Below are 16,339 nucleotides of genomic sequence, written 5' to 3'. Positions count from 1 at the left end.
CATATATAGATATAAGAAAATGTGGTATGAGTGCCAATGAGACAACTCTCCATCTAAGTCACAATTTGTAAAAGTAAACCATTAGAGGTCAAAATACGGCCTTCAACATGAAGCCTTGGCTCACACCGAACAGCAAGCTATAAAGGGCCCCAAAAATGACACGAATAGTTCCAACCACAACCCTGTCCTCTTTTAATCGATTGTGACATCACCGATAGAGCCTCATTACCATATTTGTTTTAATCATGAGTAACACGACAGGCGTCACTAGAACAGCGGGATCTGCTTATCCTTCCGAAGCACCTGAGATCTTCCCGGTTTTTTATTGCGTTCGTCTTTAGTTTTTTATGTAGTGTTTTGTGAACTTTTTTGTTTTTTCGTCATATTTCGTTTTTTGCCATGGCGTTGTCAGTTTCTCTCGACTTCTGAAATATTAATATTCCGTCGGTATCTTCCGCCTCATTTTCCCTAATCGATTCTACGTAGAGAAAATTTAGACGATAGAAAGGGGCAAACAAGTGAACAGGTGTGCAAGAGATGGACATTTTTACTCAATTTCTTTTAATAATTAAAAGTTGTTTTTTTTTTCATGTATGAGATAGAATTAACTGTTTCAGACATTCTGTGTCTACAGTGATTGTCGGACAGGGGATACTGATGGGAGAGGGGGAGGGGGTATAAAACCATGAGTCGAAGAAAACTGTCAACACCATAGTCAAAAGGAAAACTACGAAAAGACAAACAACCGTACACAAAACACAACACAGAAAACTAAAGATTTAGCAGCATGAACCCAACCAAATAATCGGGATGAACTTATGTGATATGATGCTCCACGAGTTGTGCCCTTCGTGAGGATCAGAGGACGTGATTATAAGTACGACCAGTGGAACATATCTGTGATCATCGGTGACAATGATACTCCATAACGGTCAACCGACCCATGATAGCGTCAATAAACCTTTCGAAGATATGACTTCAACTTTACCATTTGGAACTTTTCTTGCGATAACATCCTTGTAGATAATCATGATAACACAAGCCCTGGAATATCGTATCAACTGTGATGTAATCAGACTTGAAAAACTATCAGTATTGAGTAAGCAACTGACGATTTTCATTGTATGTCTAAGACCTACCCAAATGTGTTATGCAATATAAGTTAAATATAGAAACTATAACTATCTTTTAATTTTGATACATTTTTGAAACAATTTTACACAGTGCATAAAAATGACCTTGTTTTTGTTTTTTATAATTTCAGAATTTGGAAGATGAACCAAATAATTTGTGTATCATTCTTGCTGCAAATAGGCTTTGCCTTTCATTTTAACAAGTACAATGCATTAGATAAAATAGAAAAGTACCTGGCAACTTTTAATTGTAACCACGGCACGGTTAAGTCTAAGGTTGAGATCATCGGTAAAACCTTCGAGGAGAGAAGTATTTACATGGTGAAGATGTTTACTAAGCGGAAGACACAATGTGGGAGCTGTAAGGGAAAATCTAAGAAGGCTATTCTAGTTGACGGTGGAACACATCCCAGAGATTTTATTTCACATGCATTTGTTTTGTACTTTCTAAACTTCCTTAAAACCACCCAAGCAGGGTATTACCTTGTCAAAAAGTTTGATTGGTACTTCATACCTGTCTTAAATCCAGATGGTTATGTATACGCAACGAATTTTGAGCGTCTTTGGAGGAAAAATAGAAACCCGTTTAATGAAACATGCATAGGCACCGACCTGAATAGAAATTATGGAATGCAGTGGAATCCAGAAAACGGTGGTTCCAGAAATCCTTGCAATGAGTTTTATTCTGGTCCGTTCCCTTTCAGTGAACTAGAAAGTCAGGCAGAAAGAAACCTGATGTTGAAAAAGGCTTTTATTGGTTATCTAAGTATACACAGCTTTGGCCAACTGTGGATATATCCTTGGGGATTTACGAAAGATCCGGTACCTGATAAACCCACCCTAGATAAATGCGCTAAAGCTGCAGCATCAGCAGCGACAGCTCGGAATGGAGTTGTATATAGTTCGAGGCAGACTTCAGAAAAATCTACCTTAGGTGGTCTTTCAGCAGATTATGCAAAAGCAGCAGGAATTAAGTTTCCGTACGAAGTTTTGTTGCGAGACAAAGGGACATTTGGACATCTTTTACCCGAAGATCAAATTATTGCAACTTGTGAAGAAACAACAGATGCAGTAATTGCTTGGGCAAACTGTGTATGTGCCGAAGTGATGTAGCCTAGTAAAGACTGAAATTTTGTTTAGATAAACTTAGTACAGAAATCGTGTTTTCTCTTCATTTACTGCGGAAAAGACTTGAATCAAATTCCGATCCATTCATTGATTTTGTAGCTGCATTCACATTTAAGCCTTTCAAGCTACAATTTCTCTTTTTCTCATGTAAATTTTTAAAGTTTTAATTATATCGGTAAATCAGGAATGATTATTCTTACTAAATACGGATACAGTAATCCGTTTTTGGTAAATGTAATATCTAAAGATTTTTGATACATTTAGTTTTGAAATTTAGTTTAAAATATGATGTATCTTGCTTGGATAAATTTAAGACGTAAAATGTAAATGCACTATGATTTAATAGAATGTCTAAGTTAGCGTTAAACGAAAAGAAAAAGGTTTTTTTGACAGATGTCTTATATTAAGTTTTTATACAATACAATTTATATTTATGTAATTACAAAGTCATGTGAATGTACAAAAGACATTGATAACCAATATTTCTCTAAGGATGCGGGATTTTCTTTCTCGCTGCGTTGAAGACCCATTGGCGGCCTTCGGCTATTGTCTGCTCTTTGGTCGGGTTGTTGTCTCTTTTACATATTGCCCATTTCCATTCTCGATTTTATTATTTTAACTCTATCCAAAACAGGCAAATTAAATATCAGATGAGAGAACAATACAAAGTAATCGGATTAATACATCCACAAACGAACATTTCGAAAAGAACATTGTAATTTTTCGGATTAACTAGAGGAAGTAAGAATAGGGATTGACACAAGAACAAACAAGTACCATGAAAGATAAATTAATTTTAAATATTACACAAAAGGAGTTAGTACAACCTAAAACATGGAATGAAACCCGTTTATCTCGAAGAGTAAGTATTCTGCTTGCTTATCGACACCCGTCGTGTTGTCTTTCCATCAAAGCTGGTAACGATTCTAATTCATTGGAACACCTAGTGAAAAAATGCTCTTCTTATTAGCGGTTTATGATCTTGGAAACATCTTGTAATTCCCAGTAAAAAATTGTGTACTGATTATTCTTTTGTGTGATCAAAAGTGGTTGAGGTTTGTAACCATTCGAAATGAAAATGACACTTTATTAATTTGTGCTTAATTTTACGAAGAAGTCGCTTGTCTGAGTGGAACTCGTAAGAAGTGAATGACCATATACATATATTGTTATTATCACGAAAAATAAAATAAAGCTTAACTTCTTTCTATGTAATATAACAGCCTTTGAATAAATTTTCATTCAAAACGAAGAATTCAAAAGAATTAAAGAGTCAAATGAATAAATGCCCACATAAACCACAATAGTCTTAAAGAAACCTAGTCAACCAATTCAACAAATACTGTTGAAATAAGGTAGTTTAGCAAGATACCTATGTGTAATGCCGCCAATGTCTGCGATGGCGGAGTCAAATGGGGTTTTCTTTATTGATTTAAGGGATGCTTTTCTTCTAGTCTTTACGGAAAACATGAAAAGGTACGATGTCTTCATATTATTAGAATACTGTAAATTCAGATATTATTGCGAGGTTTTTATTATTGCGAAAATTGCGACTGTGTGAGAAACGTGATAATAAGAACTCGCATTCTAATATCTGACAGATATATCTGTACGCAGCTTTTCCAAAAATTCCAATAATTAATCTCACATTTTTGTCCATTCTGCAAAAATCGCAATAAAAGTTAGTGTTAGTGGCAGTGTTTGACTGCTTCTATGAAATATATTTACCTACCACAAAACGGGTAAATTTTAAGCAAAAGCGGCAAATACCTTCAGCTAGGGAAGGTACAAGAAATGTGACGAGTCAACGTTTTCTTTTCGGCCAGAACAATGTTCCGGACAAAAAAGCTTTAAAAACTGTTTTTATTGTATCCTTCGAGAATGTGACAATCCTCTTTCTACGCCTCAATGAAATACGATGCTGATCCATCGTTGAAGACCGCATACATTTCGTCGGACACAACAAATTTATAAAGTGTTATTTTCATTTAATATTTTTATCTATAGTTATATTTAGTTTTACCCGACATTTTGTGTTGTTCATATATTTTAAAAACGCTTTGAGAAATAGCATGTAATCAAACTGATACACTTCGTTTGTGTGGACATGAAATCAGGTCATCGATGCATCATATATGTTATTACTTTACAAAAGAAGAATAGTGTTTCTTCTTCTTTATTCATATGATTGATAGACATTGAAGACATAATACCAGTGTGTCTAATTCAAAATTTAAAAAATTACAGGGTGAAGCTTTCAGTGCGCAGCTTTGAAATTCCGTTTTGAATGATCAAACACAGATTATCTATTTGAATGTGTACAAAATACAATGACGTTAAGGTTGCCTATCTTTATTGAAGACAATTAAATCATGGAACGTGTAACTTAAGGGTGCCTTTGGTTTTTATAAAACATAACAAATTATTCATATTTTACAACACAAACAAAATGAATTAAAGTATGTGTGTGCATTGACTACACAGTCGAATAGTTTAACGTGTCCTTGTCAATTGGGTCTTGGTGGATAGTTGTCTCGTTGGCAATGAAACTACATGTTCTTATTTTCATACTTGTATTAATCTGAACATATTACAGTACACAAGAATAAACTTTTCTTATTTTTTAAATGATGTTTTGATACTCGAACCGTGCGAAGGTAACTTTAATTGATGTCCTTGTGAAGAAAACATTTTATAATTTACGTATGAAAACATCATTGCTCGACAAGCTAAGTTTAACATCGATAAATTCACCGTGGACACTTTGTTAATATTTCGCAGACAATAACAACGTGGCCATTAAATGTATCATATCATGATTTGCTTGATAAAGGGTTGCTGCTTGCAGGGTAGCTATTTAAGCAATGTTTCCTGCACGTGGTAAAGTTTAGGTCATCCCTCCGAAAGATAGACGGACGCCATCACGAGTTAGTTGACCACTGTGGAATATCTGTGTCACATATAACATGGATAATTCCAACCGTCGTAACCACAAACCCGTTCTCTTTTCCTAGATTGTGACATCACCTATTCAAACTCATTGCCGAATTTGTACTTACCAGTAACACAACGGGTGCCACTATTAGAGCAGGATCTGCTTATCCTTCCGGTGCATTTTGATTAGGTTTGTGTTGCGCAGTCGTTAGCTTTCTATGTTGTTGTTTTTTTAACTTTAAACTCATTACCATTTTTTCTGTTTTTTTTGTTTTTATGTCGTCTTTAGTTATTTGCCATTCTCTCGATTTATGAGTTTTGAGTGTTCTATTTCCATCTTCTGTCTATTTTCCAAATTGATACTACGTAGCAAAAATAAGAAGATATAAACGGGCCAATCAAATCAACATGTTATCAAGACGTGTGCACAAGATGGATGTTCTTAGATTAATTTTTTTACCGTTGTGCATATAATTAACTGTTTAAGACATTCTGTATCTACAAAGATTGTCGGATAGGGGATACCACGGGGGGATATAAACCTATGAATCAAAGAAAACACTCAACACCATAGTCAAAAGGAAAACTACGAAAAGACAAAGAACCGTTCACAAAACACTACATAGTAAACTAAAGATTGAGTAACAGGGATGAACTCTTATAATATTGAAGAAATGTCCCAATCGAGGAAGCAGAATGTGATTGTGGATACGACCAGTGGAACATATACGTGTTAATATGTGACGATGATACTCCATAACGGTAAATCGACCCATCATGCCGTCCATAAAACTTTCTAAGATATGACTTCAACTTTACACTTTGAAACCTTTCTTGTGATAACATCCATGTTGATATCCATGATAAAGCAAGCCTTGGAATAATGTATCAACTGGAAGATAATCAGACTTGAAAAAACTATCAAAAATAAGTAAGCAACTAACGATTTTCATTCAATGTCCAAGACCTACCCAAATGTGTTATGCGATGCAAGTTAGATATAGCAACTATAACCATCTTATTATTTTGATACATTTTAAAAATATTTTTAATCAGTAAATGAAAAGGACCTTGTTTTTGTTTTGTTTTTTTTTTTTATAATTCCAGAATTTTGAAGATGAACCGAATAATTTTTGTAGCATTCTTGGTGCAAATATGCTTTACCTTTGATTTTAGTCACTTTATGTAATTTTTTTCTGATCGTGCAATATGCTTATTACCATTAGGATTGTGCAACGCACCATTTGATATAGTACAAGCGCATGGTGTACAGAAATATAAAAAAAGGCTTGACATTTTACCTATATGTCTAGAAGGTAATTTTCGCCCATAAGAATACATTTAAATGAAATATGCTTATTATTGTTATTGTAATATATCACGGTTTTTAGAAAGTATTTGTTAAATTGCAATTTCAAAGATGGTAGAAAAAAACAAAATTGGTTTTAGAATTAAAATGTGTCGAACATCTGTTCTCTCGAACATATCGTACATTATTTTTTTGATTGATTCATGACATATATAATTAACGTCATGGAAATTTTTAAAACAAAAACTATGCTAAAATTCTAAAATTAATTATATATATCGCGACAAGCTTTCTTTTAATTTCTCAAATGACTAACCTCCTTCATTCTTGCGAATAAGATCCTCTATATTTCAAGCTGTTTCTCTTAATTAAATGTTATTTGTAAAAAAAGCTTTAAAAGATAAGAAATATCAAATACACCCAACTCTTAGGGCATAAATTTAAGTTAACAACCTTATTTTGGTGGCCATGGTAACATAGCCACGTTTAAGTAAAGCCGGCAAAGGGGATGCATTTTATTAGTTATCTTGGTGTAATCAGGGGTGTACAGAATTTTACACCGTTGTTGAAAATTCATACACCCTGAGGCGCAGCCAATCAGATTGCAGTATTTATGATGCATAAGAAATAAATATATTTATTAAAGTTATCGGTCACATGACGTTGTAACGGTCAAGTGATTGTTTACTATAAACACGTGTTTGTGTTTATACTAAGCACATGGTTTGTGTTTATGTTAAATATGAGTGGATGGCTTATCCCTGCAATGCGGCTTTTACGAGTATATGCAGCTCATGAGATTCGTGAAAAGCATGATTAGGTATTATACTTAAGGGGTTCGTTTGGGAAATTAACGTTATTCGAAGTTTGCCTTTAGTTAACGTAGCAGCAGTTCGTTATTATGTTTACCCACCAACCAAACTTTTTGAGTTAATTATTGTTAATGTGGGTATATAAATATATTAAATTATCTTAATATGTATCTTTCCTCTTTTGTAGATAGATTTTGATTGTGTATACTATTATGATTGGATTGGTAGTGCTTGCCTGAATATTTATAGTGAAGGACTTTATTTTGAAGCATTTTTATTGTAACAAATATTAAAGGCTGCTACACCTGTAGGCACGCTTATCCTATTTATGTGTTGTTTTATTTATTAAATAATTTATATTCGTTTGAGCTTGACGAATTAGAATATAAAGTCATTGTCCATCCGTTTGTTCTCGTACCTTTTTTATCCATTCACAGTGGTCAAACATAGAAATTCCGTTTTCTACAAAAACTAGTAGGCTTCTTAAATTGATTCAGCAAACCCGAGTTTAATCATCAAGAAAACTGCAGCGTCTATTGGCAGTATGCACCATATATTTTATCTGAATAATTCTAGGAGTTTTCGATAACAAAACATTGACTCATATCTATACAAATGGGGGAGCAGTGGTCTAAATTGAGAAGCTCTGCTGAGAGTTTTTCTTGTTTTTCTTTCTTATTGCTAGGTGTAGCTACCCGGAGGCACGGCAGCACGTGCTCACAAAAAAAAACAGAGAGAGAGAGAGAGAGAGTGAGGGACAAAGTTAACATATAGGAATTGGTCTTTCTATGTATGCATTTCAAAAACTACACAAAGAATAAAAGCAAGAGGAATTTTTAATCCTGTAAGACGGGTATGTGTAAGATAAATACATACAACTGGTGTAAACTTAGAGGAACTTTTTATATTACGGGCATAGTTTAGAAAATACAAGCTACATAGTTGTTGGTACCACAACCATACCGTATACTCGCTTTGAGTGCAAAAAAAACATAATCCCTTTAGGGTTAACAAACAACTTGAAAATTATTATTTTCCGCTTCGCCCCAAAGCACACATCTTACTAGAATGAAGACTCTTTAACTCGTATCGATCCGGGAATAATGACTGTTACCTTGTGAACTAGTTCAATATTGACTAAGTATGTAGGTCTTGACAACACGAATAGTTCATTTTCACATCACCGTCAACGTATCTCTCCTGTGTGCATGTAATATTTGCTACCGGACATTAATAACCATTCAATCAATCAATAGTTTCCGTATACTAGTAGATGAGAAGTTGGAACTGCTGTTAATTATTAAAAAAAAGTACACATTTGTCAGTACATGTTTTACGTTTTTATTTATTTTACAAAAAAAATCTTTTATATAGATTCGATAATTCGAAGTCGTTTCTATATGGGCCGGCTATACGAATGGTTGATTGTAAAACCATTTAAATAAATTGTTAATTCTAACTCGTTTTACTGGACTATTAGGTCATTCAATTTTAAAAAGAACTGTCTGTCCGAGTAGGAAACTAAACTGCTGAGTCTTGTTCGAAAGATACACCAAACTTTTATCACACGTATCTTCACTGTTAACATCTAGATATTGCCATACAACTGGTCGAATGCATATGCATTTGTTAATTAGCTGGCTAATTAAAAACGCAGATCATGAAAAAGATCGTGATCAAAGTACCATTTCCTCTTGAAAAGTTTATTAATTTCAACTTCGAATATTCCTAACTACGTAAAATTCGAAATTCCCATCTCTCTCTTGTAGAGTTTACCCACAAAATTTTTAAACATCTAAATACATATGTTAAGCAAAATATATGAGAATGTGTCCACCAAGTATTTGGTATCCATGATGTGTATGCTAACAGAAACTCCACATATAGTATTGTGTTTATGTTTATTGTTTGTTTTTTTAAATCTACTTTGCTCAATACAAATAATAGCATATGTAACAAATCTCCGTGATTTTAAAAGCTTTCACGTACAAAAAACGCAAGCGACAATGTTAAGTCTTCATTTGACTCGAAGTAAAACAAATAGTTGACCAAAAAACCACAACAAAAATGTCCAAGTTTTATTTCGGTTGTGATTGTTTTGAAACGCTATATATGCAGAGCTTCCGGGGGGCTTCGCCCCCCCCCCCCCCCCCGGCACCCCTACGAGGGCTTTGCCCTGGACCTACTGGGGGCCTTAGGCGGCCCCCAGACCCCTCGCCCTTTAGTTTGTGATTCCACTTCATTAAGAAGGTAGCTACGCCCCTGGCTATTAAATTTATCTAGCATACCTTCATTTCAAGTGCAATCTTTGATTCTTCTTATCAACCTTTTTTTACTACAACAGTTAATATCCCATGCGCAGCTTAAACATTTTTCAGTGTGATGTCGAAAAAAGGACACTTTTGAAAAGCTTTGAAAAGGAGACCCAACATTATTCTCTGTTCTTTTAATTGTACGAAGATCTTATAAAAGTAAAAGTTCATATCCGCAAAAGTCCCGTAAACTCGCCTTTGATCCTTTTGTAATATAACGATAAGAAGATGTGGTATGATTGCCAATGAGACAACTATCCACCAAAGTTCAAATGAAGTGGATGTAATGCTACTGCACTAAGTCTACGTTTTATTTTCCCTTAACAACAGGAACAAAAATTAACGACACCAAATTCAATGCAAAAACTATCATATTAAAAAATGGGATGTTTGATTATTCCAAATATAGCCTCGGGATGATATAGTGCTCGAAAATATTGTAAATAGCCAAGTGGTTATTGTTAAAGACAGCATGTTACTATAGTAATCACAGTTTAGGGTCGGATTTTTTTTCTGATTTGGTTGCCATACGGCGAGGATTCGTCATACAAAAAGGTAAGAAGATATTTAAAACAAATGGGGTTATCTGTTCAGCTTCATGCGTGTGGAATAAAAATTTAAAATTTATCCTTGATAATGCTACATTATATATAAAATGTATTTTACATAGAGATAATCAAAATCATTTCCATTTTAAAGTATTAAAGGTCCTGCTACGGGGCACTGAACGGGACTCTTGTGGTTTTGTACTCGAAATTCAATTTTGTATGGACAAAAGTGAGTTTGGTTCAACAAAAATGAGCTCAGTTTAACAAAATTTGTAGCATACTACAAATTTAAACTTTATCATACAAAATTATCTTTCAGTGGACAAAAGTTACTTTTGTCATGACAAAATTCATTTTTGTATCACAGACTTTACTTTTGTTACCTAGTTTGAAATTGGGCGACAAAAGTCAATTTTGTATGCAAATTAGTTTAGTTTGGATTCTGTGAACTAATTTGCATACAAAACTGAGATTTTGTCACAAAATTCAATTTTGTGTGTTTATTTTTGTGTGGACAAAATTGAGTTTTGTTAAATTTTTACTTCTGTTTTAACAAATTTTGTCTTCACAAAAATAAACACAAAATTGAGTTTTGTATCTCAACAAAATTGAATTTTGTCTCACAAAATTGAGTTTTGTCTCTTGAATTTTGTCTCACAAAATTGAATTTTGTCTCAAAAAATTAAGTTTTGTATCATAACAAAATTGAATTTTGTCTCACAAAATTGAGTTTTGTCTCACAACAAAATTGAATTTTGTCACACAAAATTAAATTTTGTCTCACAACAAAATTGAATTTTGTCTAACAAAATCGAATTTTGTCTAACAAAATCGAATTTTGTCTAACAAAATCGAATTTTGTCACACAAAATTGAATTTTGTGTTTTAATTTCCATATCAGGTAACAAAAGTCAATTTTGAATGCAAATAAGTTTATATTTGCATAGCTATTAAATTTTGTCTACAAAAATGAATTTTGTCTACAAAAAAGAATTTTGTTATTACAAAATTGAAGTTCTCATAAAACAAGTCTGTATCATAAAGTTTTGTAAGACAAAAATGATTTTGTTATGACAGAATTGAATTTTGTGTACACAAAATTGATTTTGATTACAAAAAGTTCAAGTCCCATTTGGCGCCCCGTAGCTGCAAGTAGACAGATCGATCTGCTTATCAACTGTGACAAATAAATGAACACTGTTAATGTAACATCTTGAATATGATTAGGTAACTTGCAATTATTTACATATGTTAATGAATTACTTATTAGAATTAAAAACGCTTTTAAATTTTGAATTTCATATTATAAAAAAAGCACGACCAGTGAGTGTATGCGAAGATGTCTTCGAGTTAACAATCAAAGTACTGGAAAGCATTCAAGGAAAGCTTTCTTTTAAATCGTTATGCGATTCGTTTTGTTCTGTTGATGTTGAATTTTCAGTTTTTGGTTCATTTCTTCGATTTATTTTCCAACCATTTTCATAAATTTTAGTTATGAATGAATGGAAGTAGTATACGGTTTTTCTATTATATAAGAAACTTAGATTGATTCTCATAGTTGAATTTCAAAAAGAAAATGTTAAAACATCAGATAATTATGTGGATGGCTTATAAATTTACAAAGCAAAATCACTTAATAAAACAGTGTTTTCAAATCACTGTTATATAGATTATGAAAATGAAAGTAAACAAAAGTGGATGTGGGGTGCGATGAGACAGCAACACAATCATAAGAATATATATGTAGAACTTTGAGATTGTCAGTCACACAAAAACCTAAATTTCAGTGACAACGCAGTATCAACAACAATCCAACCTTCTAACACTTTGCACCAGAAATATTGGTATGCACTTTGATAAAATGTTTGACGATAGGTTTTTGAGTATAAACAAAGGATATGGGGTATCCATCAATGACACTAAACCAATACATATAACACGTGAGTGTGTTTACTCTTCCGAATTACCTAATATCATTCCTATTTTTTTGCGTTTTTTTTTTGTTTCTCAGTGTCGACGGCTGGTACAAATGTAACAAACGCATATGTGTCTTTGTGGTTCAAAGAATACTGGTCTTTTTTTTGTCTCAGTTAACACCATCCATTCAATGCATTTTTTTGCTACAATACAATGTGTGCAGGTTAACGATCATAGTAAATCCGCTCCGTCATTGTTTGCAAATAATAAAAGAAGTAATACAGTAACAATTAGAATTATACTACCGTCACTTATACCAGAAACTAGTGTAATAATAATAATAATAATAATAATAATAATAAAAATAATAATAATCAATTGTTTTAAAAACAATTGTTAACGGTCTTTCCCCTCCGAAACAATAATTGATTGATTGGTTGATTGATTGATTGATTGGTTGGTTGGTTGATTGATTGATTGGTTGATTGATTGGTTGATTAATTGGTTGATTAATTGAAAGTTTGCATGACACTCTCTCTATGCGAGGCATCGGTTCAAACGTCCATATTCTGACCGAACGTGACTGCGTACTTGTACATCCCGGACTCCCAAACGGACGGCCTGGATTTCCAAATGAATAAAAATCCTTACATCTCCCTTTTCTAAATTTTCTCTATTTTCTACGGGAACTTGGACTTCATGTTTTTTTTTTTTTTTTTTTGTTGTGTGTGCATTTTGTTTGAACTTGTAGGAAAAAACTGAGTAAAATTTTGTCTTAGAAGTTTCGCTTTCTATATTTGGATACGGAATGTTATATTCTAATTATAGGTCCGCGCGATGGTGTTGTGAAGTCACGTGACGCTCATATATATATATATATATATATATATATATATATATATATATATATATATATATATATATATATATATATCTGGGGAGACCGTTAGAGCACAGTCATGTGTATTGATATCGGAGAAACACGATAACTGTTGGTTTTATTTTTTACAGGTCATTGAGGTCGGATCATGCATGGATTTTACGTACATGTGTTTACGGGAACGCAGATTTGTATTTTAATGCATGTTTTGAAATTTGAATGTAGGATTTCAGTAAATAGTTATCAAAGGTACCAGGATTATAATTTTATACGCCAGACGCGCGTTTCGTCTACATAAGACCAAGGAATTGTATATTTAAATATACAATTCCTTGATAAGATCTAGACTCATCAGTGACGCTCAGATCAAAATAGTTATAAAGCCAAACTAGTATACAAAGTTGAAGAGCATTGAGGACCCAAAATTCCAAAAGGTTGTGCCAAATACGGCTAAGTTAATCTATTCCTGGGATAAGAAAATCCTTAGTTTTCCGAAAAATTCAAAGTTTTTATTTTATTCAAAGTAATATTTACGAACTTGGGAGCGATTTCTACGTCATTGATTTGAATTTCTCAATCAAGCGGACCGCACGGGTCTAACGGGAATATATCTTCTTGGTTCATTTTACAGGTAAACTATTGTCTAATCGCTGATCACGAGTCTTCATTCATTGCATGCACACAAAAATAATGCTGTTGTTATAGTATTTTAACAAACATTTATCGATTAATTTCAGAAAATACATGAAGTGGAGAAGATTTTTGCAGGGATGGATTTCTATTTCAGAAAGAAGTTTGTACATAAGAAGGATTAACATTTTACAATAAAATGTACGGGACTAAAAGCCATTTTTTTTTCTCTCATAGAAATGGGATAAAAACAGTTGAAAAAAGGGGGGTGAGTGTAGTGGTAGACTGTGGTTGATAATTGAGATAAGAAACATTTACAACATGATAGCTGCAAAGTTTGAAGTTTTGATAAGTAATTTGTTGATTTGACCATAACAGGGGCATAGACCCTTCAATAAAATGACGAGTACCATTTTGACAAAAAGTTTCCAGTAAGGACATGTCACGACAAACATTTTGGTTAAATTGCTTTGTCGATATCTATAACTCTTTCTAAGAAGAAGCGATATGAACTGAATATAAAAAATCACAACATGACCTTTGACCTTTGACCTAATTTTCTTCATTTTGGACCAAGGACCTCAAATCAACAGACCCTAGATCTCTATCACTTATGGTTTACCAGTTGCAAATGCATATCACTTATATCAAATGCATAAGGAGAAAAACTCTCATATGGAGTCTCCGGATGGATTCGGTCACAATTATTCTTCAGATCCTAAGAATAGAACGAGCAAATTGGTGAAATAATTTTTACGGTTGGAAGGAGATGTGCACACATGAAAAACAGTGTTTGGGGAGATAACTCTTACAATAAAAAGTGTTCAGTTAAACAGGGTCAATTTCAAAAGTGCAATAACTGTTCGATATCATATGCAAAAAAAATAAGCGACAACTTGCGAAACCACCAAACACCGTAAAAAATTAATAATAATCAGAACAAATACAATAGGTCTTTCCACAGAAAAGTGGAAAGATCTAATAATGATAATATTATTATTATTATTATTATTATTATTATCATTATTATTATTATTATTATTATTTAATGTACAGATATATATCTACTTTTTTTTATTTCAGAAAGACCGGATGAAACAGTCCATTTTGATTCTGTTCTTTACATTTGGCTGCTTTGCGTTTGACTTCAGCATATGTAATACACTTGATTATATACAGAGCTATTTGACCACTTTGGATTCTTGCAAAGGCAGGTTAAGTCGAAGTTAGAAAGTATCGGTACTAAATTTGAAGGAAGGAGTATAAACATGATAACAATGACAACAAATGCCAGGGCATCAGATTGTGGTTGCAAAAAGAAGGCGATTCTGGTTGAATGTGGAATTCATTCCAGAGAATTCATATCGATTGCCTTCTGTATTTACTTTATGGACTCTCTCAAAAACACCCAAACAGGGTTTCAATTGTTGAAAAAGTTTGATCGGTACGTAATACCTGTTCTAAACCCAGATGGTTACGTTTATTCTATGAATGAGGAAAGACTTTGAAGAAAGAACAGAAATCCATTTAATAAAACATGTATTGGAACTGACCTGAACAGAAATTTTGGGATGGAATGGGATCCAGCTAATGGAGGTTCAGATGAAATTGCAATTTATTTTCATATTCAGGTCCGCAAAGTTTCAGTGAATTGGAAAGTCAAGCAGAGAGAGAGTTGTTATTGTGAATCGGGGTATTGATTTTGTTGGTTATTTAGGGGTGCATGCTTTTGGTCAGATGTGGATCTATCCCTGGGGATATACGAATGACTTAGTACCGGATGATGCTACTCTAGCGAAGTGTGCTCAAATTGCTACTGCAGCAGCAACAAATAGGAATGGAATCCCGTATACATATGGTAAAGTCACGGATTTCTTCACAACGATTGGCGGGTTAGCTGTAGATCAAATTTTCCTAGAATGTTAAGCTACGAGATGATGGTACATTTGGTCATTTACTGCAAGAGGATCAAATTATTCCAACATCTGAAGAAACAACTGATGCCATTGTTGCCTGGGCGGACTGTGTCTGCGCTGAAATTGCTCCTAAAGGCAGAAAACGCAGTAAAACAATGTCTAATTAGATTGAATAAAATAAATGCTTTACGCATAAACAGAAACCTATATATTTGCTAGATTATCTGTTATTACATATCGACATTACATATATAAAAGGTAGGGAAATACATGAATGAAAAAAGGGTACAAAGGGTGGAAAATCACACATTCACACTGTACAAAGATCTTATTTTTCAATCTTCTTTTGAAAAGAAAAATAATGTAATATAAAAATAAGAAGATGTGGTATGATTGCCAATGAGACAACTCTCCACAAGAGACCAAAAGATATAGAAGTTAACAACTATAGGTCACCGTACAGCCTTCAACAATGGATAATACCCATACCGCATAGTCAGCTGTAAAAGGTTATATAATGCTCTCCATAATTTCTGAAATACTACCACTAATAAATACTTTTTTTCGTAAATTGGTTTGTATTTTTTTTTTTAATTAGGCTGTTAGCTTTCTCGTTTTTCATGTCGGAGCCTTTTACAGACTATAAGGTATATGCTTTTTTCGTATTGTTGAAAGCCGTATGGTGGCCTATAATTGCTTACAGCCACTTCATTGAAGTCTGGGGGATAGTTGTCTCATTAGCAATCATACCACATCTCCTTATTTTGATATTCTTTAAATAGATGCACATATGTAAAGAATGCATGTAAAACTAGACAAT

General features: G+C 33.3%; 1 protein-coding gene across 4 annotated transcripts in view; it reads left to right on the top strand.

The window, feature by feature from the left end:
• Nucleotides 1-2,653, top strand: part of LOC127729825 (carboxypeptidase B-like) — a 140,602-nt gene extending 137,949 nt beyond the window's left edge. For all 4 annotated transcript variants that reach the window (XM_052237748.1, XM_052237751.1, XM_052237749.1 and 1 more), the window contains exon 2: nucleotides 1,265-2,653. In XM_052237748.1, coding sequence (XP_052093708.1) covers nucleotides 1,275-2,246 — 972 coding nt within the window. In that variant the 5' untranslated portion in view covers nucleotides 1,265-1,274 and the 3' untranslated portion in view covers nucleotides 2,247-2,653. The remainder of the gene's footprint in view (nucleotides 1-1,264) is intronic.
• Nucleotides 2,654-16,339: the final 13,686 nt, after the last annotated feature.

Source organism: Mytilus californianus, unplaced genomic scaffold (assembly GCF_021869535.1).
Source record: "Mytilus californianus isolate M0D057914Y unplaced genomic scaffold, xbMytCali1.0.p SCAF_2, whole genome shotgun sequence".
NCBI lineage: Eukaryota > Metazoa > Mollusca > Bivalvia > Mytilida > Mytilidae > Mytilus > Mytilus californianus.
The sequence above is the reverse complement of the archived record's forward strand: the minus strand, read 5'-3'. Positions and strand labels throughout refer to the sequence as shown.